The 22,886-nt window shown below is 38.7% G+C and overlaps 1 protein-coding gene across 1 annotated transcript in view; it reads right to left on the reverse strand.

Moving 5' to 3' along the window:
* Positions 1-22,886, reverse strand: part of Sh3bgrl (SH3 domain binding glutamate rich protein like) — an 84,183-nt gene that overhangs the window by 10,733 nt on the left and 50,564 nt on the right. The window contains exon 2 of the mRNA XM_005366722.3: positions 9,750-9,935. Within this exon, the coding sequence (XP_005366779.1) occupies positions 9,750-9,935 (186 nt within the window). The remainder of the gene's footprint in view (positions 1-9,749; positions 9,936-22,886) is intronic.

The raw sequence follows: 22,886 nt of genomic DNA on the forward strand, positions 1-22,886 counted from the left end.
GGGAACAAAAAGAAAGAAAAAGGAAAAAAAAGCCCAGAGGAAGCATTATGAGAGAGACAAAAAGAAAAAATTCCAAAAGTATCAATTAAGTTCTTTTGTGATTGAGTCTGGTTTGACAGCTTTAATGAGAGTTCAGAGTGTGAATGTGCATGTCTCTATAGTGATATTTTGTTGATGATCTAACAAACAAAGGTTGCCTGAAGATCAGAGAAGCAAAGCAGCCAACCACTAGAGAGCTCTTACCTCTATGAAAAGAGAACAAGTTCCTGTCTCATCCCGCATTATTTTTATGTTAGACAAAAAAGGGGAAATATAGTGAAATTTGTGTTTTAATGAATAAAGCTTGCCTGAAGATCAGGGTGCAAAGCAGCCACACTAGTTAGCCATAGAGGCCAGATGGTGGTGGTACATGCCTTTAATCCCATTGGAGAGGACTATAAGGCTGGATGACACAAGAACCTACTCTCTTTTCAGTCCTCTTTAGTGATTGGCTGTTTTGCTTCCCTGATCTTCAGGCAAGCTTTATTTGTTAGATAAGAAACAAAATATCACCATGTCTCTGCATCTATAAGTGGGTTTTGTGCCTTTTCTTTGACTCTTTCTTGTCATTTGCTTATTTCTTTTATCTTATTCTGGTTTGTTTGCTTTTTATTTAATCATATTTTATTTTACTTTATTTTTTTAGATAACTGTTTGTTTCCTAACAATAGACAGCAAGAAAGGGTGTGGATTTGGGTGAGTGGGAGTGTGGAGATGACATGGGAGGACTCTGCAGGAGGGAAAATTGTAATCATATATTGTTTGAAAAAATACACTTCAATTCAAAACAACAAAATACAAAGGGAAGAGGATGAAGAAAGAGAAAGAGGGCTTCTAGATACCATTTAATGTGTTAGAAGGTACATAGGTCTTTGGGGCAGAAAATGAAGAATAGTTTATTGCATATCACATAGGATTTACACCTCTTTGCACCTTCCTCCTTCACCTCCCAAAGCAAGCATTTCTCAGCAATAGATAGCTTTTTCCAGTGGGAGACTAATTCCAGTTCTCCATATTTCTCGTCTATTACTGAATTTAATACTGATTTCCTCTGACTGAAATAAAAACAATATTAGGTATATACGCATAAGGCCAGAAGACCAGTGAGACTGTACTCTCTTTGCAAGGAGAATGAAGTGTTCTCAAAACATGAGCAAAGGAAACTTCAAACCTGAGACCACCAGAGAAGAATCTTGACAGGTCTCAATTTGCTTCAGCTTTACTTGCTGTACCATAAGCCACTAAGCCTTCACCAAAAGTAGCAAGTAGACTTGGCTCCACTTGTAACTTGTAATCAACAGCAAACATAGTTAATTGTTCATTTTCTGTATGTTGCCTTGATTGGTGTGATTTCTAAACCTAAACAGGAACTCTGAGATTTTGGCTGATTTGTTAAACCTGAGATTTTCAAAATGTGCTGAATTCTCTAGAAAGTTCTGTGTTACAGCTCTAAGGGGAAAGGTATCCTAACAGTAGGGAGCCAAGATCAACCACAAGGTCATACCACACAACAAACCTCACATGAGAGATTTATTCGGATGGAAAAATGCAGGACGGTGGCTGCCTCTGCTCAGACAAGAAGTAGCAGAGAACCAAAAGGAAAGCAGTGTTAATAAAGGATTTCTTTGGCGGCAAGGCTTTCAGGGTGGAGATTTCTAGTGCTATGGAATAATCCTCTTGCACAACGTAAAGATTTGTCACTCAAATTGGTTTATTAAAACACTGACTGGCCAGTAGTCAAGCAGGAAGTATAGGTGGGGTGACCAAGCTAAGGATGATGGGAAGAAGGGTGGAGTCAGGAGCTGTCAGCCAGATGCAGAAGGAGCAGGAGATAAACGTGCCATGCTATTAAAGGTACCAACATGTGGCAGAGTGTAAATAAGAAATATGAGTTAACTTAAAATGCAAGAGCATATTAATAACAAGCCTGAGCTATGGGCCAAGCATTGGTAATTAATATAAGCCTCTGTGTAGCAATTTGAAAAATGGCTGCCTGGTATTTGGGAACAGATGGTTGGGACAAGAAACTTCTTTTTATATTCTGGGGTGGAGAATTGGTGGGGTTTCAAGTCCTGAGTTTGGCTGCCTCCATTTGGAGAGGCTGGGTCCAGCTGTTATGTCAGTTGGAGTGTCTTGTGGGTGGAACCTGACAGTTGGAGATCCTCAGGGGAGGGAGCTGGCCACTCATGTGCCTCCAGTGTCTTACAAATGCCTTACCAACAGATTGTCTTTACAAGGTTGCTTTCAAGCACATTACCTTTCCACACTTGGATCTGGACCTAGAAGACACTGATGTCACTAACAGTTGGATCTAACCTCAAGAAATACAAGACTACATAGAGCCAGGCATAGTGTCACAATCAGTAATCTACATTTGGAAGGTACAGGAGACAAGAGGATCAAAAGTTCATGGTCATCAGCTACATAGTAATATGTTTTGTTTTGTTTTCCTTTGTTTCTTTTGGGGCTTCTGGGGGGGGGGGTTGTTTTTGTTTTTGCCAACCCAGACTATGTGAGATTCTGTTTTTAAAACATATACTCTTTTCTTTCCCTCATATTCTGCATAGTCTCAAAAGAAATTTTGCTTTGTGAAGGATAATGCTAAGAGAATAAGAAGATGAATTACAACATATAGCAGGCTTTCTTGGACCACCAGCCCTCAAATCATGACATGGAGAGGTATTATTGATTATGAATGCTCAACCTTATCTTACGCTGTCCCACTAGATCTTAAAACTTATTGTAACCTGGTTCTCTTCATCTACATTTTCCCTTGGGGCTTTTTTTAAACCTTTCTTTCATTCTGGATGTCCTACTTTTCTGTTTTCTCCATGTCTGGCTGCCTGGCAGCTGCATGGCTAACTAGCAGCTGGCTGGATGGCTGGCCCTTGGAGTCTTCCTTTTTTCCCTCATTCTCTCTTCTTATTAAGCCTAAATTCCTCCTCCTACTTGTTCTCTCTGATGGTCAGCCCCACCTATCCCTTTACTGCCTAGCTATTGGCTGTTCATCTTTTTATTAGACCAATCAGGTGCCTTAGGCAGGCAAGGTGAAATAAATGTAACACATCTTTACTAGTTAAAGTAATATTCCTTAGCAACAGCATGGAAGAAAATAATAAAACACTGTGTGCGTGGCAAAATTTCACATATAAAATATATAAAAATCATAAGGTATAATACTAATAAAACAAATTAAATATGAGAAAATGACTAAACAAACTCTTAAAGAGAATAAAAGGATGACAAAATGTGCACAAAATGTGTATTGGTATCATAATTTTGATCATTACATAAATACAAATTAAAATGACCTGAAGGTACCAAAACACAAAGCTACTTTGGATTGATTTAAAAGTCTGACAATAGGGCTATGAAGTAATTCAGGGCTTCAGCATTTGCCTAGCATGTGTGCAATACTGGCTGAAATATGCAGTAACGTTGAAAAAAAACAGACCAAAACTTCTGACAATAGCAAGAGCTAAAGAGAAAGGCTGAATATCAGGAACCTTTAAGCAAGAACATGAGCAATAAATCCAGAAACACTCCAAATTCTGTATAAATAAAAAATATAATCACTGGGTTAGGCAGTAAATCCAATCCTGGCATTCACCCCTGAGAAATGAAAATTAGTATTCATACAAAAATCAGAAAATAAATGCTCTAAATACTTATAATTACAATGGCTAAGATTTGAAAATGATGAAACTGTCTACCAATGTACAGTGGTTAAATGAAGTACCTGTATAATAATATACCACCACTCAGCTATATGAGGGAGCAGGTGTTGGTGTAGACAATAACCTGGATCTCAAATACATCCAAGTCACTGAAAGAAGCCAGCATTGAAAGACTACATGTGATATGAAGCCATTTACATGAACTTATCAAAAAACAAAACTATAGCGATGATGATAGTGTTTGCCAGGCATTAGGGGTAGGCATAGCATATACCTATATAAAGGAGTATCTTGAGAGATTGAGAAATGGTTCTTTATTTTAATTATAGCACTAGTTACAGAAAGCAATGCATGTGTTAAAATTCAAAGAAAACCACACACCAAAAAAGTCACTACAATAGTATAAAATTTCAAACATTAAACTTATAAAAAGACAAGTAATATAAGTACATTTTAAGGAAAATGACAAAAATTAAAATCCATAAATGAAACAAAAGTAAGTACTGGAGATGTATGTGTCGGGGGAGGGTAGATGCATGTGTTTTCACCAAGCTGATTGTGAGAATTGAAGCTGACAAAGCTAAAAATACAAATAAATGTAAATTCATGTTAACTCAATTAAAAATGAACTGAAATACCTGACTAAGACATGACTCAAATGAGTATCTACAAAAGGCCATTAGGCTTATGAAAAAAAGTCCATCAAAATGAATTATTGAGGAAGTCTAAATTAAAACCACAGAGAGATGCTATCTTTAATCATGCAAGAATGAGGTTTTTCCACAGAACAAAAATATAACAAGGGTTGAGAAAGTTGTAGAGTAAGTAAAACCTTCCACACTATTGCATGTGAATGCAAATTAGTATGGCAATTATGGAAATTTTTATATATACATGTATATATATACATATATATGTATATATATAGCTTCCTCAGAACATTAAAAATAGAACTACCCTAGTCCAGTCTGGCCTACATAGCGAGTTCTGAGAAAGCAAGGATTAAATAGAGATGCCATGTCTCAAAAAAAATAACTATCCCATGATCCATCAGTCACCATTGAGGCATACATGCTATTTTTGACATTTACATTAATTAATTTTCATATAAGGTTAGCATTTTTTATGAGCATGCAAAGTAAAATATTTCATTATGGAATTTGTGGGTGTGTTGTATGTATGTGTTCTGTGTGTATGCATACACTTCTGTACATGTGTGTAGAGGCAAGAGGTCAGTCATTGCCAGATGCGCTCTACCTTGTGTTTTGGAACGGGGTCTCCCCCTGAACCTGAACATTAAAGGCACCATGCTCTGTTTAGCCCCCATTTTAACATGGAAACTGGGGAGCTGGACTCAGGTTCACATGCTTGTGAACTAAAAACTTAACTGAGTCATTTCCCCAACCTCACATTATGGGATTTTTCAGAGGGAATTTTTGTTGCTTTGCTTCCTCTACCCCCTTCCCCAACCTGCTTGTCCCCTTCCTCCTCCCGCTATTTCTCTTCTGCTTTTATGTCACATGTATACCATTACCTTTTTTTTTTTGCTTTTCTTCTTACCTCCACACATGCCCTTTAAAATGCCTCCTCCCCCCATTGTCTTTTATCTGGTTTATGACCTGTATCTACACACACACACACACACACACACACACACACACACACACACACACACACATATTACAAAACAGGATCCATATGAGAAACATGAGTATTCAACTTTCTTTTCTGGATTATTGGTTAAGATAAAAATGTCCAGTCCTAACATAGAGACACACAACTGTCCAAATGTGCAGAGAGTGAGACCTTGGAACACTCAGTCCCAAGTGAGATGTCTCCATCAAATCCCCCCTCTCAGGCCTCAAGGAGCTATAATGAAGAGGAGACAGACTGTAAGAGAAAGAGGGGATTGAGGACACCAAGAATACAAAGCCCTCTAAATGAACGTGAGCAAAGCTCATATGACTTCAGAGAGACTGGCACAAGCCGGCCTGCACAGGTCTAAGCCAGTTTGGGTCCCAGTGCCGAGAGGGGAAGTGGGCACAGCCCCCATCCCTAAGCCAGAAGCTATCTCCAGCTGACAACAGCTTGCAAAGGAAATATTAGGTCTCCCCAGCATAGTCTCACTGGGTAGATAGACCCCATTTCTGGGCAGGCTTCATGGCCAGCTGTAGAGAGCTAAAACAAATGAACTTGATGGTATTTTTGGAGAGTTTTCTGTGTGTGTCGTAATACTTTGGACATTTTTTTTCTTAGTGGTCTTTTGCTTGTATATTGTGGTTCTGGTTTTGTATTTTTATGGTGTGTGTGTGTCTGTCCGTCTGTCTACCTGTCTGTCTGCCTGACTGCCTGTGTGTTTCTAGTGCTTAGTCTCCTATTTGTCTGTTTATTTTCTGAAAGCCAGAGAAAGAAGGTGAAGTCAGATGGAAGGGAAGATGAGCATGATCTGGAAGGAGTTGCAGGAGGAGATCAGAAATATGATTGGAATATACTGCATAAAATTATTATTACTACTATAACTGTTACTGTTAATTGGTTTTGAGACAGTTTCTCTGTGCAGCAGTCATGGCTGTCTTGGAACTCATTCTGGAGACCAGGGTGCCCTCAAATTCACAGAGATTCACCTGCCTCTGCCTCCCAAATGCTGGGATTAAAGGCGTGTGCCACCCAACCCAACTGAAAAAATTATTTTCAATAGAAAATAATAGTTATTACTAATTCCATCTAGTTTTTTGCAAATGTCATGAATTTGTTTTTATTATGGCTGGATAAAATTCCATTTTATCCCATTTTTGGTCATTTATCTATTGATATACATCAACATATATGTTCTCACTCACATGTGAAATTTGAGACAATGAAGTTTACAAAAGCAGAGAATAGCACCAATGGTACCAATGTATTTTTCTTACCTCTTAGATAAAATTTTGAGTTCCTTCCTCAAAAGTAAAACTATCAGTATTCTAACACCAATTCTATGCTGAGACTGGTAAGTAACTCAAGGTTTTAAAAAACATATATAATATCTACACTTAACCAGTTGTAAATAAGCAAAATATAATTTAAAGGAAGCCAGTGTACCAGGCATTGTGGTACATCATATAATCCCAGCACTTGACTGACAGAAGCCTAATCATGAATTCTAGGCCTGCCTGGGGCATAGAGCATCTTCTAGTCACCCTGCACTTCAAAGCAAAATCTTGCAGACCCTGTCTCAAAAGAAAAAAATATAGGAGCCACACAGGAAAGTATTCTTATTATCAAAAATTAATAAAAACAACTCATATAAGCCTTTAGATTCATGTGAAATTAAAAAGTTCTTTAATTTGTATAAATAAAATCTGGTAATACGATGCTATGTAGAGGATCTAGTAGCCTATTTCAAGTATTTCAGGGTCAAGTTATATTATCATTTGTTGGTTCCAGACACAAAAAAAAAACCAAAAATGCTTGTGAATCTAAAAAGAAAAAGAATATTTTCTTTCCTAATGATACCAGAGCCATTCAATTGTTCCACAAATATTTATTAAGTATAGAATTAGATAAACTAACAGGGGTCTTTTTGTTTGTTTTATTTGGAAAAATGGTCTCACTATGCATTCCAGGGTGCATTCAAAGTCCTTATCTTCCAGACTTTATCTCCAAAATGAACTGAGATTACAGGTACATGCCCCCATGCCTGGCATAAGCAGTGTTCTTGGTGTTAAATATACAACATTAAGCAAGGTAGTTTGCATTCTGGAACAAGTCTCTTAAGGGAGAAAGTGTAAAGAAACTTTAACATTAAACAAGACTGTATGCCATCATATTTTGCTACACGTTAATTCTCATTTCATTCTTATGTACAAGACATTCAGAACAGGGATTCTCCTTACAAATTTCCTATCTACTATAGCAGAGTTTCACACATAAAGGTTGGATATTGGCCTCTGTCACCATCTAGTCAGATAATAAGATCCTGTGCTACAGTCCAGTGGCATTCAGAAGCAGGTAATTTCCACACAGGGGCTGACAATGCCTAGAATCATTTTTTGTTACTCAGCAACCGAGTGCCACTGTCATTACAGGGGTTGAAGCCAAGGTTCTTGTGAAAGAGCCTACAATGCACAGGGAATCTACACAACAAAAGGTGTCGGCAGTACCAAGCTTGGGAAAGCCTCGGATAAGTAAAAGCAAATTAACCTGGAAAGCTAATTACTCTATCTCCTAGTTAAAAAAGGCAAACAGGAGATAGAGAAGATCCAGAGATTAGCAACTACAAGATGTTACTAGTAAGAGAAACCCTGTTTCAAAAAACCAAAAAAAAAAAAAAAAAGCTGTTACTAGCAAAGCTGCTTGGCACTCTAAATTGGTATGGGAATTACTATAGCACACAAAGCACAGAGCAGAATCACTAGCGGATACGTTTTCTGTGAATGACTGCTACAAGTTCTTCTCTCTGAGGTTTTATAAAATCAAAATCTTAATTCTCATTGTCATTAAACCCCTGTCTGTTAGGCACAGAGCAGCACTAAATAGAAAATGGATTCCTTTTCCACTAACAGATATGTATTTGGTTTACTGAGTCTCACCTTCTGAAGCTTCACTTAAATTCTTAGTGATACTTGCCTTTTTTTCCTATAAGATTATTTCATTCCCCTGAAATGTAGCTTCCAAGGAAGAGGCAAACCAGACAGATGTGGCTTCTCTATGTACTCTTGTGATCCATGCGGTTTTGTTTTCAAAATCAAACAACAGACATTTCAAAAAGGAGATAGCAACAGCATTTTATATTTTCTAAAAACTAGGGGGATTTTGAAAGTGTTCAACACATACAAAAAAAGACAAATGGTTGGAGATAGAAGATGTGCTCATCTTTTTTGTGGCTGAACACAATGCACACTTGGATCAAAACATCACATGGTAAAATAAGACTATGAACCAACTTCTATGCCACTAAAAATAATAGTTCTAAAATGAGCAATCAAAATCACATAATGGATTATACAGGACTGACTAACCATTTTTATTGTTTTATTTTTTAAATTAAAACTTTAGTTACATTGTTTTTCCCCTTTCCATGCACCCCCTTGAATTCATGACCTCTATTTTAATTGATAAATAAATAAATGTGTGTGCATGAGTGGTGTGTGTGTGTGTGTGTGTGTGTGTGTGTGTGTGTGTGTGCGCGCTTATGTGTGTAGTGTGTCTGTGTCCTACATATACAAATACAACCTGAGCATGGGCTGGCTGATGTTTGCAGCCCCTTCTAGCTGCTGAGAGTCAATGATTTGCAGAATTTCAAAAGAATAGCCTAAGTACCTTCACCTATCTTCGGATATAATTTACATATTGGCCCTGTGCTTGATAGCATATGAAACCTGCAACAGCACTGACAGAACTTTCCCATTTTGGTCTATACCCTTGCCCTAGACAGCACTAATTAGCAATAAGAGGTTCTTCTAAATAAGATACCTTTTTCAGTCTTACATAAACCAGGAATGTAGAGGATTTTTACTGGTGCCTCTGAAAACGTTTACTCAAGCCTAGGTGTCGTGGAAAGCCCCTGTAATCCCAGCAATGAGAGATGAAGGCAGAAGGATCAGAAGTACAAATTCACCCTTAGCAACAAAGGAATCTGAGGCCAGTCTCAGCTGTCTCAAAAATAATAGATCTAGAAAGGAAGCCTCAGAGAAGAGAATAGGACTGTTCATAAAAGAGGAAGTCCCATAATGGAGGAACTTCCCATGGAGAATGTACACCCCAGAAACCAGGAAAGGAGCACAAGAGAGTCCAGATTCCAGCCAACAGGCAGACCATGGTCTGGTTAGAACCAAACTGAAAACATACATTCCGTGTCTGTCCTTCTACATTTATATGTTTTGTTTCTTCCTTTGATTTTTGTTCCCGGAAAGCAAAATACTATGTAATACTACAAACTGCTTAGGGTGGCTGCAGAGAGCGAATGACCATGTGCTGGGAGGTAAAGTTGAAAGGTCTAAGTTTATTTGAGACAATATATTTCAAGAAACAAGATTTAAATTGCTTCCTTACCCCACGGTACTGGCTTTCATTGAAAATCTGAGGTGGCAGGGGGTACCCTGTGGCTGGTCTACTGTTCTCAGGCACGTTTTCTCTCATCCACTTCCGATTCTCTTCATTAGCTGCAATATCTTTTTCTTCAAATCCTATTTTGTTGGCTTCTAAGAAACCAAGCACATCTTGCTGTTTCTTCTTAATCTAGAGCCAAAGGGGAGGGGGAAATTGACACTGTTTAGCAAGTAACATTTATTCTTTTTCTTTTCATTTTTTGGACTCAACAGTTTTTTTAAGAATGTATATGTATATTCAAATCATATAAGCATGCAATAACAATTAATGAACAGAGAGGCCATGAATTGGAAGGAGAGTGGAGGGAATTGTGAGCTTGTTTGGCGGGAGGGAAGGGAAGGAAGCAATGTAAAACAAAAATGACAATGTCTTAAGAAAAAGCAATGATATCATACTAAGAGGCAAAAAAAGTCTACCTTTCAATTCTAGTGAGAGACATTTCAACAAAGTCAATGCTTCTGAGCCCACAGACATGAATTTAGACAGAGGTCAAACGTGCAGTGCAGAAGATACACTTGCCGTCAACACTGGCTTGTTGATGCTGTCTCACAAGTGAAGATCCTGCAGGTCCTCTTATCCATCTAACTTGCTCCTTTTTGCATGGAAACTTCCCATGTCAAATAACACTGATCTAACTCTCACTCTGCATATCACTAACTGCACCTTCGTCAGCAGAAATGATTCCATGTGCCTCAGAATCACTCAAGCCTCGCTTTTATGGTTCAGACCAAAATCTATAACACAGAAGACCTAAGCCTGCCTATATACTAAGTTTATAGCATAACCTGTACTACTCATCAGTTCATAGTCTGGGCTACCTCATTAAATGATTACGTAGAGATTACGTGTTTGTTTTGTCGCCTTATCACACCAAGGTAATACTTCCTAGGTTTCCCCTATGAAATGCATTTGAGAGCCTGACTTCATATACCTATGCTCATACAACTATGTTTAAAGCCACTTCTTAACATACTTGGACTATATAAAGAATATGTAAGAAAAAAGATTTTATGGAATAATACTCAAAGGACACACGAGGCAGAAGCATTTCAAAAACCTCAAATCAATATCTATTATAAAGTAGTCATCCACGCAATGGAAACGACAATGTGGAAGAAAAAAAATCTCACATGCAAAGCCCTTCTCAATTCACATCTCACTCCTGGATGTGTGTGGACATGCAGGGGTTATATTTTGGTCCAAAGTATTTGTGATTATGGCCACATAATTCATTTCAAATAACAAAACCCAAGAAAAGTTTCTCAATTTACTCCAGTAGAAATTAGAATTTCCGGTCCCTATTTAGGTGGATACTAAAAGTCCTTTTAAAAAGACCAATTCTTTCCCAATAAAATGTACCACACAATTAATTTTTCTAATAGTACTATTTCTTCACTGATATACAAAATTAAACTTTCATTTCTACATGGAACACTTGAAGAAAAACTATGACTGAGAGTCAATAAGTACAAGCATCAAGTGCACTAATGTACTCGCAGGAAGGCGCAATGCAGTGGCTTCCAACCTTTGCCACATAACTGGGGAGTTCGGGCAACATGAAATGTATCAAGTAATTTGTGAACTCTTAGCCTATTTCTAGATGTCAGTAGATATAAAATGTGGTACTTTCAGGAACCTAGAATGTCAACAATAAGAATTAGCCAGCCCTGGCAGATTATCATCCGAAACTATTCCTAGCAATTACTGAATAGTATGTATTCCTTAGATCCATCTTTAGTGATGAACAAAGCACTTTACCAGAGTCTCTATGTCTAAAGAAAAGCAGCAAAGATAACCCCTGCATATTACAATCTACTGGGAGAGCTAAGACATACACATAAGCTCAACTGTAACACACTGAGCTGCTAAGAGAAAACAGTGCAGGACGGTTAAGTGAGAAGTGGCCAGTGAATGACAAAGCTATGAGAAACCGAGAGCAAACACTAGGAGCTATTATCGGTGCCTTTAGGCAAAATGTAATAACTGCAGCACCAATGAAAGAGTCTTTACCTGGCTTCATGTTTTTAGTCAAAGAAGGTGAACCTAGTAAAGATGAATAGAACTGGGGTTTGGAAGAGCAATTGCCTTGCAAGCACCAGATTCTAAATTTTTACCGAGAAACGGAGTCTTTTTTAAAAAGCTGAGCTTGAAAGAGTTGGCTTTTTGGATGGAGCCTATTCCCTATGGTGGGATGCCTTGCTCAGCCTTGATACAGGGGGGAGGGCCTTGGTCCTGCCTCAACTCCAGATGCCAGACTGTTGGTTTGTAAAAAAAAAAAAAACTTTTAAACAAAAATTTAAAAAAAAATGCTGAGCATGATGGCACTCACATGTGATCCCTGGGGCTCACTCATCTATTTGTGAACTATGAGACAGTGTGGTGGGACCGCTCTTAAAAACAAGGCAGACAGGGAAAACACACACACACTGGCCAGCTATGAAAATTTAGCCCCAAAGTGACAACACACTGCACTTAAACCAAACTGAAGTCTTAGTAGGACAGGATAAGCTTGGTAATGTGCTCCATTTGTGTTACTACATTTCTTACAAATGACTCAAATCTACAAATGAATAACAATGAATAGTTAATAAACAATTGAATAAATAATAAACAAACAATTATGTGGTTAAATATTTGGTCTTTCTCAAACAAATTCAAATTTGTAACAGTCAACTCCCTCATCTACACATTCAGATATAAAATTTTCTCTAGTTGGTTTTGTTTGTTCTCAGGAAGGGCAACCCAACAACAAAATGTCTGTCTTTGCCTACCTGTGCTAAGGGTTTAACGGTGCATGGAAATGAAGGAACGGCAGTAAGAGCTCCCTTTCCTCGCTTGGTTCACTGCATTTTCTGAGTACTCAGGTCACAATGAGCCATGTACATAAAACCCACAATGCATACTGGTTTACAACAATGCAACAATTCTGAGGGAAGGTGAGTAGTAAGAATGCCCCTATGCCAAGAGCAAGCCGATTAGCAAGCTAAGGGTTTCACTAAGCAACTCTGCCTCAGTGATGAGGGTAGAGGAGAACAGATGAGGATGAGTCCCAACAGCCACATCAGGCCTCTACATGCATGCACACACATGTGCATGTGTGCCTACACTCGGCCAAAAAACTGTGAAAACACATATGCACCCCACACATAAACATACACACAAAATAGAGGAATATGAGAGGAAGGGAGGGAGGGAGGGAGGGAATCCAACCCTTGTTTAACAAGTGTGAGTCATTCACCAGTACAGGATGGAAAACCCAATCTCTCCAATTTCAAATTAAAGAATCATAAAGACTGTACGGTTCTTTTCCTAACTCTAAATCTGTATTATTTTGCTATATTAGCAAACTCATTTTCCTTTCTTTCTTTCTTTCCTTTCTTTTCTTTCAGGCAGAGTGGTCCATGCCTATAATTCCATCACTTAAGGAGGCTGAGCTAAAGGATCACTGGATTCTGAGGCTAGCCTGGGTTAGCAGTTAGGATTTTTGCCTAGAATTCTCACTGTATAAATTCTAAATTCCATGTAGTAAAGGTACAGAAAATGCTTTGCTATGTAATTCCAAGAAGTAATTCCTAAGTCTTTCTTTATTATTATTCTTTATTGATGGTCATTTAAGAAGGGAGACTACTACTTTACTGTGGAACAATCATTGTACACTGTAAATATGTATTGTTCTCATTGTTAATAAAAAGCTGATTGGTTGATAGCTAGGCAGGATTTTTGGGGCACAGAGAATGCTGGGAAGATGGAGGGCAGAGTCACAGAAGTTGCCAGCCAGACGAAAAGAAAGGAGAACATGCAGAAGAGGTAAAAGCCATGAACTTTGGGGCAGCACATGGATTAATAGAAATGGGCTAATTTAAATTGTAAGAGCTAGTTCGTAATAAGTCTGAGCTATTGGTTGAGCATTTATAATTAATATCAAGTCTCCCTGTCTGTTATTTGGAAACTGGTGGGTGGGAAAGAAAAGTCCGCCTACATTGCTTGCCCCTACTAATGCCATTCTAACATATTCATCCAACTCCATTCCCTGTGTGAAGATCTCTCTCAGTAGGATCTCTACAGTCTCCTTCTGACTTCAAGAAGTCTATTTTATCTAACCTGGAGCAGTCCCACCATATCCACATAGCATTAGGCTCCTGCTCATCACTGAGACTGTAGATAAGATTGAGTTTTCATATACTCTATTTTTTCTGGAATGTGCATAACCATAATAAAGTGTAGGTTATACATTAGGCACAGTAAGAGAGCAATAAGAATTAATAATAAAATATAACCATTACAACAATATAATAAAAGTTATATAAATGTGCTCTCTTTCACCTAGCACACCCAAAGGGTAGTGCATAGAGCACACCAAATGGGTGTGCTGGACAGAGATTGCTCACACCCTGGCTGAGCAAACAGGATGGCATGAGATCTCATCACATTACTCTGGATAGCAATTTAAATTTTATGAGCTATTATTTCTGGATCCGCCAATATTTTGGACTGTGGTTTGTCACAAATAGCTAGAAAATAAAATCATAGAAAATAGGGGGGCTATTGGTGACGGTGTTTGCCAATCATTTCATACATTAATGTTATAGTCCTTTGGTGAGCTGATAAGGCACGTGGGCATAGGTAACATGCCTTTAACTTCTCTCTTCCAATGTACTTAGTGCATGGGTTTGGTAATAACAAAGTTAATGTTTTTTTTTTGATTTTTCGAGACATGGTTTCTCCGTAGCTTTTTGGTTCCTGTCCTGGAACTAGCTCTTGTAGACCAGGCTGGCCTCGAACTCACAGAGATCCGCCTGCCTCTGCCTCCCAAGTGCTGGGATTAAAGGCATGTGCCACCACCGCCCGGCACAAAGTTAATGTTAAGTACTTAATTATCTACTATAATTTTACTCTAGGTTCAAGCACAACCAAACAGCATGCTTTTATTTTTTTAATTTAAATCAAATTTAATTTGAAAATTATCTTCAATTCACAGAAATAGAGTTCCCATTTATCTGATACTCAGTTTCCACTATTACTGACATTTCACCTTGAAGAAGTACATCGGTCATTAAGTAAAGACTAGTCAGATTAGATATCACCACTTTTTCCTATAATGCCAAGTTTCTGCTCCCTTTCAGGACAACAGATTATATTCAGTCATCATGTCTCCTTAGTTTCCTTGTGACAGTTTCTCGGATAATTTTCCCCACTATTGTGGCAATTTTGCAGCACACTGGTCAGATATAAAGGATGAACAACTTTCTCATTCAACCACTCCACAGCACACCTGCTAAGAACATAACTTACTAGGGAGGTACTGACTTTGATTGCTTGGTAAGTCGAATTTTGTGGAGGCCCAAAAAGGTGAGTTTATTTCCACCTTGTTTAAAGGTCAGAGAGTTTGAGGTTGCTCAAAGTTGTTGACAACAAGTGTGGCTATGCACCCTGACCTAGGGTGTGGTTACTTGGTGTTTTGGACATTAAGATGGCCCATACAGGTAGATCCACTCCACCCTGATCAAAGATCAGAGAAGTCAAGCATACTTCTAATCCTCCTTTTGAAGCATCAGAGGAGGTTTGACCTAGGGAATGGGTGCCTTCAGAATACTTGGTCTAGGATGGGTTCACTGCCTAAACAACAGAATACTTTTCTCAAGAATAAATGACTTGATGTCTCACGTTTCAAGCAATTAACTGTTCTAGTTGCATTTTGTATCATGTTAAAGCAGCCTTTTGTCTTCTCTCCCTGTTGTATTGGGATATAAAAGTCTATGAAATATTAAGCGGGGGTGGGGGGGCACATTTCAGTGTTCACTGGAGCTCCCCTCGTACTATCGCATCTGTTTCATTATTTTCACTCACATGCTCATTCTCTTAAGAATAAAAAGGAAAAAGTCAGGAAGAAACCTGTGGGGAGCCAACTTCAACAAGCATACCACTTACCAGGGTAAGGCCATGGTTTCTTCCTGACTTTTTCCTTTTCCATATTGTGTACTTTCCCCTTTTCCACAATATGTATTTGGAAGTTAGTAAGAACAGCCTACACTCAGTGGCAATGGGTTTTTGATCCTACTGCGCATACTGGCTTTGGGGGAGCCTAGGCAGTTTGGATGCTCACTTGCTGAACCTGGATGGAGGTGGGCGGTCCTTGGACTTCCCACAGGTCGGGGAACCCTGATTGCTCTTCGAGCTGATGAGGGAGAGGGACTTGATCGGGGGAGGGGGAGGGAGGTGGGAGGCGGTGGCGGGGAGGGGGCAGAAATCCTTAATAAATAAATAAAATTAAAAAAAAAGAATTCTAAAACTCCAACTTCATAGTGAAAATCTGACAGTACTTCTCAGTCAGAGAGCCTGGGAAATTCTAGAAATATCAGCTGGCTATAATTAGCAACATATAAAAGATTTCTGTAAAGTGATATACACCCATCTTGGAGGATAAATATGGTGGCTTTCTCATAATTCAGTTTTTATTTGAAAATGTGTCTTCAGCTGGGTGATGGTAGTGCACACCTTTAATCCCAGCACGTGAGATACAGAGGCAGGTGGATTTAAAGTAAGTTTGAGGCCAGCCTGGTCTACAAAGTGAGTTCCAGGACACCTAGGACTATTACACAGAAAAACCCTGTCTCAAAAACAAAAACAAAAAAAATGTGTGTTCAAAAAAGTCCTTGGATTAAACACCCCAGATATCGTATTAATCAAATTAGAGTGATTGGTCTAATTAGAAACATTCATTGATATTAGCAGAGTTTAGTTATGCCTCAGTCACCTTTTTCAGTATAAGCTACTCCACCTATTCTTGAAGTAGTGCTGCTTGTGAAATGCAAAATATGCCAACCTACATTCCTTTTAAGCCAACATACATTCCTTCTAGCAAGACTTCTTGTACACAGAGAGATACTGGTAATGATCACTGTTTGCATACAGATTTTCCTCCATTCTTATATTTCCCAAAATAACACTTGCAAGTCCTAGAACAAAACTGATGAAAAGTGTGCACCTTCCCACATCCCCAGAGTTCTATAAAGTCCCTAAATTCTAACACAGTCCACATCAAGGAGATTGAAGCTGTTCTAAGCAAAAATACAGAAAGCATAAAGTCCAAAAGCTTTACAAGATTTAGAGCTTCTTGTCTTAAAAGCTATGATTTCACTTGACTAGAGAGAAACTTTGGACTACCAGAAAGTGTTCCCTGCTATTATTTCCAAACTGACCAGATTTCAAGTTGCAGCTATTCAAAAAAGCCTTGGAGAAATGAAAGAAATGGCTCCGTAGTTAGTACTACTGGCTCCTCTTGCAGAGGTCCTGAGTTCATGCCCCAGCACCCATATGGTGGCTCAAAACCACAAGTAACTCAAGTTCCAGGTGGAGATCCAACACCTTCTTCTGGACTCCACAGATGCCAGGCAGTCATGTAGTGCACAGACACACATGCACACAAAAGACCCATACACATAAAATAAAGCAAAATAATAAAGTAAATTGTTTGGAATCGGATTTGGCTTCTTATTCCGATCAATACTAGTCATCATTGTAAATATCAATTAAGTGAAAGTTAACATAGCTAGTGCTTCATGTATTTTTTTTGCTAGATCTTCACACTACCCTGTAGTGTAGATATCCTGATTTTCACATTATGGATTAGATTAGTGAGGTTCAAAGAGGTTAAGGAAATTTACCAAAATTCATAAAACGAGTACATGACAGAACTAAAATTCAAATTTAGGTATCCTTTAACAACAAATCTTACACTATTTCACTACATTTGCCACTCTGTTGAAGGAGCTGCAGGCTGTGTTCCTGCCGCCCGGCTCCCAGCCACCGGCTAGCTTTACCCAAAATAACAACACACAAACTGTATTCATTTAAACTGCTTGGCCCACTAGCTCTAGCTTCTAACTGGCTAATTCTCATATTTTGATTAACCCATCTCTAATAATCCGTGTGGCTTACCAGGAATGATTCAGCATGTCTGACCTGGTGGCTGGCTACATTGTGTCTGCTCTGGAGAGCAGAAGCATGGTGTCTTTTTGAGGCATCTTACCTCACTTCCTCTTCCTCCCAGCATTCTGTTTTGTTTACTCCACCCACCTATGTTCTAACCTATCAGGGCCAAGCAGTTTCTTTATTAATTAACCAATGACCTTCCTCCATCACCAGTCTTCTCTCATTTTACCTTCTACATTTATTTTCTTAAGAAATTCTTAGGCCAGCAATATGACTTATTAGGTAGATACTTGCAGCCATGCCAGACAGACTGAGTTTGATTCTCAGGTCCCACATGGTGGAGAGAATCAATCTCCACACGCTGTTCTCTGATATTTACAGATGCATGATAGGTGGATAGATGAATAGATGGATAGATAGATAGATAGATAGATAAATAGATAGATAGATAGATAGATAGATAGACAGACAGACAGATTACACTCAGGGGGCAAAGGCAGGTAGATCTCTGTGAGTTCGAGGCCAGCCTGGTCTATGAGAGCTACTTCTAGGGCAGGTTTCAAAACTACAGAGGAAACCCTGCCCCGGAAAAAACAAACAAACAAACAAAAAGAAAAAAATCTTATAAAGAGTAATACTCCCTGGCATAGCGGCATGCAAGTGATAGTCCCAGGTACTTGAGAAACTGAAGGATGACAACCACATGAGCCTAGGACTTGAGACCAGCCTGGGCAGCATAGTGGGAGACACTGTCCCAAAGGTAATAGTTTTCTATGTGTTCTTTTTAGACGTTAATTGCAAATTCAATATATAGAGCTTAATTTTATTGTTCAAATGACTATGTGCTAAATAAACAAATTTTCATAGCATTCAAATTTTTTTAAATATTTATTTATTTATTTAGTATACAATATTCTGTCTGTGTGCATGTCTGCAGGCCAAAAGAGGGTACCAGACCTCTTTACAGATGGTTGTGAGCCACCATGTGGTTGCCAAGAATTGAACTCAGGACCTTTGGAAGAGCAGGCAATGCTCTTAACCACTGAGCCATCTCTCCAGCCCTCAAATTTTTTTTTTTAAAAAACATCTGAAATACACACTTCCAACTCAGGATCCTCTAATGGTAGAAAGGGTTCAATATTTGACCTATCTGGTACTATTATAGGATTACCAGTTAATTGAAAATGTTACTCTTAAATACAATTTAGGCCTCAAAATCACTTACTGCTTTTATACAATAAAAAATAGCATAGCGCCTGCGGTAGTGGCACAAACCTTTAATCCCAGCACCCGGGAGGCAGAAGCAGGCAGATCTCTGTGATTTGGAAGCCAGCCTGGTTTACAGAGTGAGTTCCAGGACAGCCAGGGCTGTTACACAGAGAACCCTTGTCTCAAAAAAATCAAAACCAAAAAATAAATAAATACAATTAAATAATAATAATAATAATAGCAACTTTAGAACCAGAGGTAAATTATAATTATAAAATACAAATCCTAAACTAATCCATGATTTTAAATGATTAAGGGCTCTAACCAGCCCTTAATCCAAGTCTGGCATGACGCTGCTTCAGGGAAGTAGATGAACTAAGACTAGAATGATAAGGGGAAAGCCCAGCCACGCTGAATGAGCTAGCACTAGGCTGTGCACATCAGGTCCCTTTTGGCACTGCACCACATGTAAGCTCGCTGTAAAGTATAATGTGATAATTACTATTTATCAAGCATTTCCTATGAACCAGGCACTGTGATAAGCTCTTTACATGTTTATTTTATTTTATTCTCACCATAATCTTCTGAAGCAGCTGGTATTATTTTCATTCCAGACAGTCTGACAAAGAAACTAATGCTAAGATGGATTAAGGAACTTGTTCCAAATCACATACTTGTCTAATCTCTGCCAGAGTAAAAATCACCACTTAGAAACTAAGTATACAGAATAACAAATAATGTACTGCCATGCTTGGTGCCTCCCGCTAATTAGATCATCTGTTGACTTACTGAAGTTGTCTTGAGCACAGATGTGGCTCATAATAATGTTTGTATCATTCTTCATTTCAAAGCCTGGTCTAAAGTAACAGCAAGAAAACCTGGAGATCATCCGTAGTGTCATTTTTGTTTATTTTTGAGATTGGAATTTAATTACAACATTTTTCTCTTTAAGATTTTGTTGTTGCTGCTCTCGTTTTGCAGTGCTGAGGATCAAACTCGGGGTCTCATGGACCATATGCAAGTATTCTATCACTGAAGCACGTCACTATCCCTTACTGCATTTTTTTGAGACAGGGTATCAATACATGGTCCACACTGACCTCCAACGTATGAACTTCATGCCTCAGTCTCCTGAGTCCTGGCATTAGAGACATGTACTAGCTCCCCAGCTCCCCAAGACATTTGTGCACAGTGTTAGTGGCTTGTGCCTATCGGTTTCTGCAGGAAATGGATGTCCTATGAATCATATTGCCTGCATATAAAGCCATCTCTTTTGAAATCTTTTTCATGGGCAAGGACAAATGCAAGTGTAAAATGAAGAGCAATGTGACATGCTTCCATAAAAGTGTCACTGACTTATGACTACACCAGACGACAGGAAATGACTAGGCAGAGGAAACAGGGTTAACAGGTGCCCTAGGCTATTCTTGCAACTCTGGGAATATTCTTAAAGAAAAACCCTTCCTTCAAATGAATCACACTGTTAGCAGCAACTATGAAAGCTCAATAATTGGAGCCACTGCTATTCTAACATTACAGATCGTCCCATTCAAAAATTCTGGACTAGTGCTGCACAAAGATTTTTAAAATAAACCTGCTCATCTCAGCTCCCACTCTCCTGCCTTAATCACTATTATTAAGAACTCAGCAGAATGGTTTTCTGTGTAGATTTCAATCCTCTTTAGGAGAATAGCATCATGATAATAGAAGAAAGGGAATTTGAATGGTTATAAGGAGCACTAAGAACAACAAAATAATGGTCTTCTAAAAAAAAAAAAGACTTTTCATCTTATCCCTTTCTCTATGTAACAGATTCCAGCAGCAAGGAAACTGTGTCCTAAGGTCACTTCCTGCTAATGCTGCAGGGCGTCTAACTCCGGTCAGACAAAGTCACCAGGCAGCCTTCCCATATAAGGATAAGCAAAAACACAAATCCTTAACAGCTGATGTGAAGTCACAGGGCAGGCATATGAGAACCAAATATGGTAGCTAAAATCTGCAGCTCACAAGATGCCTTTTTAAAAGAGAAGGCTGAAACCATCAACCCTATCAGCTCTTGAATCACAAGAAAAGCAATATTGTTAACAAGATAACAACTATTACCCAGTCTACAGTGTGTCATATTAGCTGGCCACCTTTGCTTTTTCCTTTTCTACTGGCAGGCTATTGTGAAATGTGTGGCCAAGGGGTATGCATATAACATCAGAATGCTGGATCTGAGTGAGTAATTCATTCAATCTACCTCCTCCGAAAGAAGCAAATAAGATTTCTCAAGTGTCTCAGGAAACTAGCTCTGTCCCACTACAGGAAAAGCTCACTGTGACCAGGGGGAAAAAATCCCCAGATATAGCATAATTCGATAAGACTAAGTCCTGAGGGGATGCATGTTCTCTTCGCCTACAGGTAAAGCCAGACTGAGAGAGCTGCTGCATGGCCCTGAAGAGGGCGTAACACCCGCATTCCTCTCCGTGCTTTGCTGCAAAGCATGAGGCTGAAAGAGCGCACACAGACATCATCCTGATTTTCAGTGATCGTAGTGTTCCAATTTGTATGAGCAAACGTGCTGCCCGTGCTGAAGGTGGTTAATTCAGAAAAAGTCTAGTGAAATCAAAAGTTTTCTCCTGGTGTGTGGTAAACAGCCATGGAAACATTCATAATTCTTAATCTTGTGATTTTGTGTTCAGATTCCTTGTTTAAGTAAATAAAAGAGGGCAAAAGTATGTGCCTGAAGAAACTGGGTGTGATATTCTGGTGAATTTTGGTATGTGTTTCTTTTCAACAGTAAAGCTTTAAAAGTTTTCTGTACATATAAATGGTTGTGATGTGGTTACTTGAAAGAATACTGTATGCACACTGCAATACACTGCACACAAGCATGTGCTGTATGATTGTGTAGAAATATGGGAAAATATCTACAGCATCAAGAGGACATCTAAAAAATTATATCTTGCAGTTTCAATTGTGAGAAGCAAAAAAAAAAAAAAGAAAAAGAAAAGATTTGTTGGTTGGTTGGTTGGTTGGTTGGTTGGTTGGTTGGTTGGTTGGTTGTTTTGAGACAGGGTTTCTCTGTAGCTTTGGGGCCTGTCCTGAAACTAACTCTTGTAGACCAAGCTGGCCTCAAACTCACAAAGATATACCTGCCTCTGCCTCCCAAGTGCTGGGATTAAAGGCGTGCACCACCACCACCCAGCCAAAGGTATATTCTTAAAAGCAAGATTTGAAAGAGTATTATGTGTTTATTCCTCAGAAATCATACAGAGATACGCTTCTGTGTTGAATCCCCTCCCTCTGAGGGAGGGAGTTCTTGTTTATCATCCAGAGAATATGACAAAGGTGACAGGATGTCACTGTAATGTTTTGCTCGACAAGGTTTTCTTTACAAGACTCACACTGGAGTCTCCTTTGTTTACAACGAAGGAAACAAGTTCCAGAGTCTCAAGAAAATGAATTCTATCAACAAGCATGTGAACATGGAAGTGGATTCAGCCTTAGTGCAGCCTCCCAGTCAGAAGGCAGGACTAGCTCTCACCTTGACTGCAGAGAATTCAACTCAATACTTCAGCCCCACAGGCACCGTCATATAATGAATAGATGTTGATTTAAGATGAAAATGACAATAACCCGCTCTATAGCACAAAAAACAATACAGGACCAAACTAACTTGGCTTTGAATCTCTCAGAGAATGTCTACCTATTGTGTATGTCTGAGCAAGTCGATTATCCCTCTGAGTCTCAAATTCATCATGTTTGTTGATGATGATGATAATAATAATACCTCTCAGAAATGTTGCAAAAAAAAAACATACATAAGAAAAGCTATGAGCCTATTTCATTACCTACTAGCTAGGTTGTAAATTACAAGTTGTCACTTAGCTGAGACCTTGTCTATTTTGCTCAGCGTATTTTCAAGAGCTACTTATTTGACTCGGATTATTTTAT

The sequence above is a fragment of the Microtus ochrogaster genome, unplaced genomic scaffold (genome assembly GCF_000317375.1).
Source record: "Microtus ochrogaster isolate Prairie Vole_2 unplaced genomic scaffold, MicOch1.0 UNK13, whole genome shotgun sequence".
Classification (NCBI taxonomy): domain Eukaryota; kingdom Metazoa; phylum Chordata; class Mammalia; order Rodentia; family Cricetidae; genus Microtus; species Microtus ochrogaster.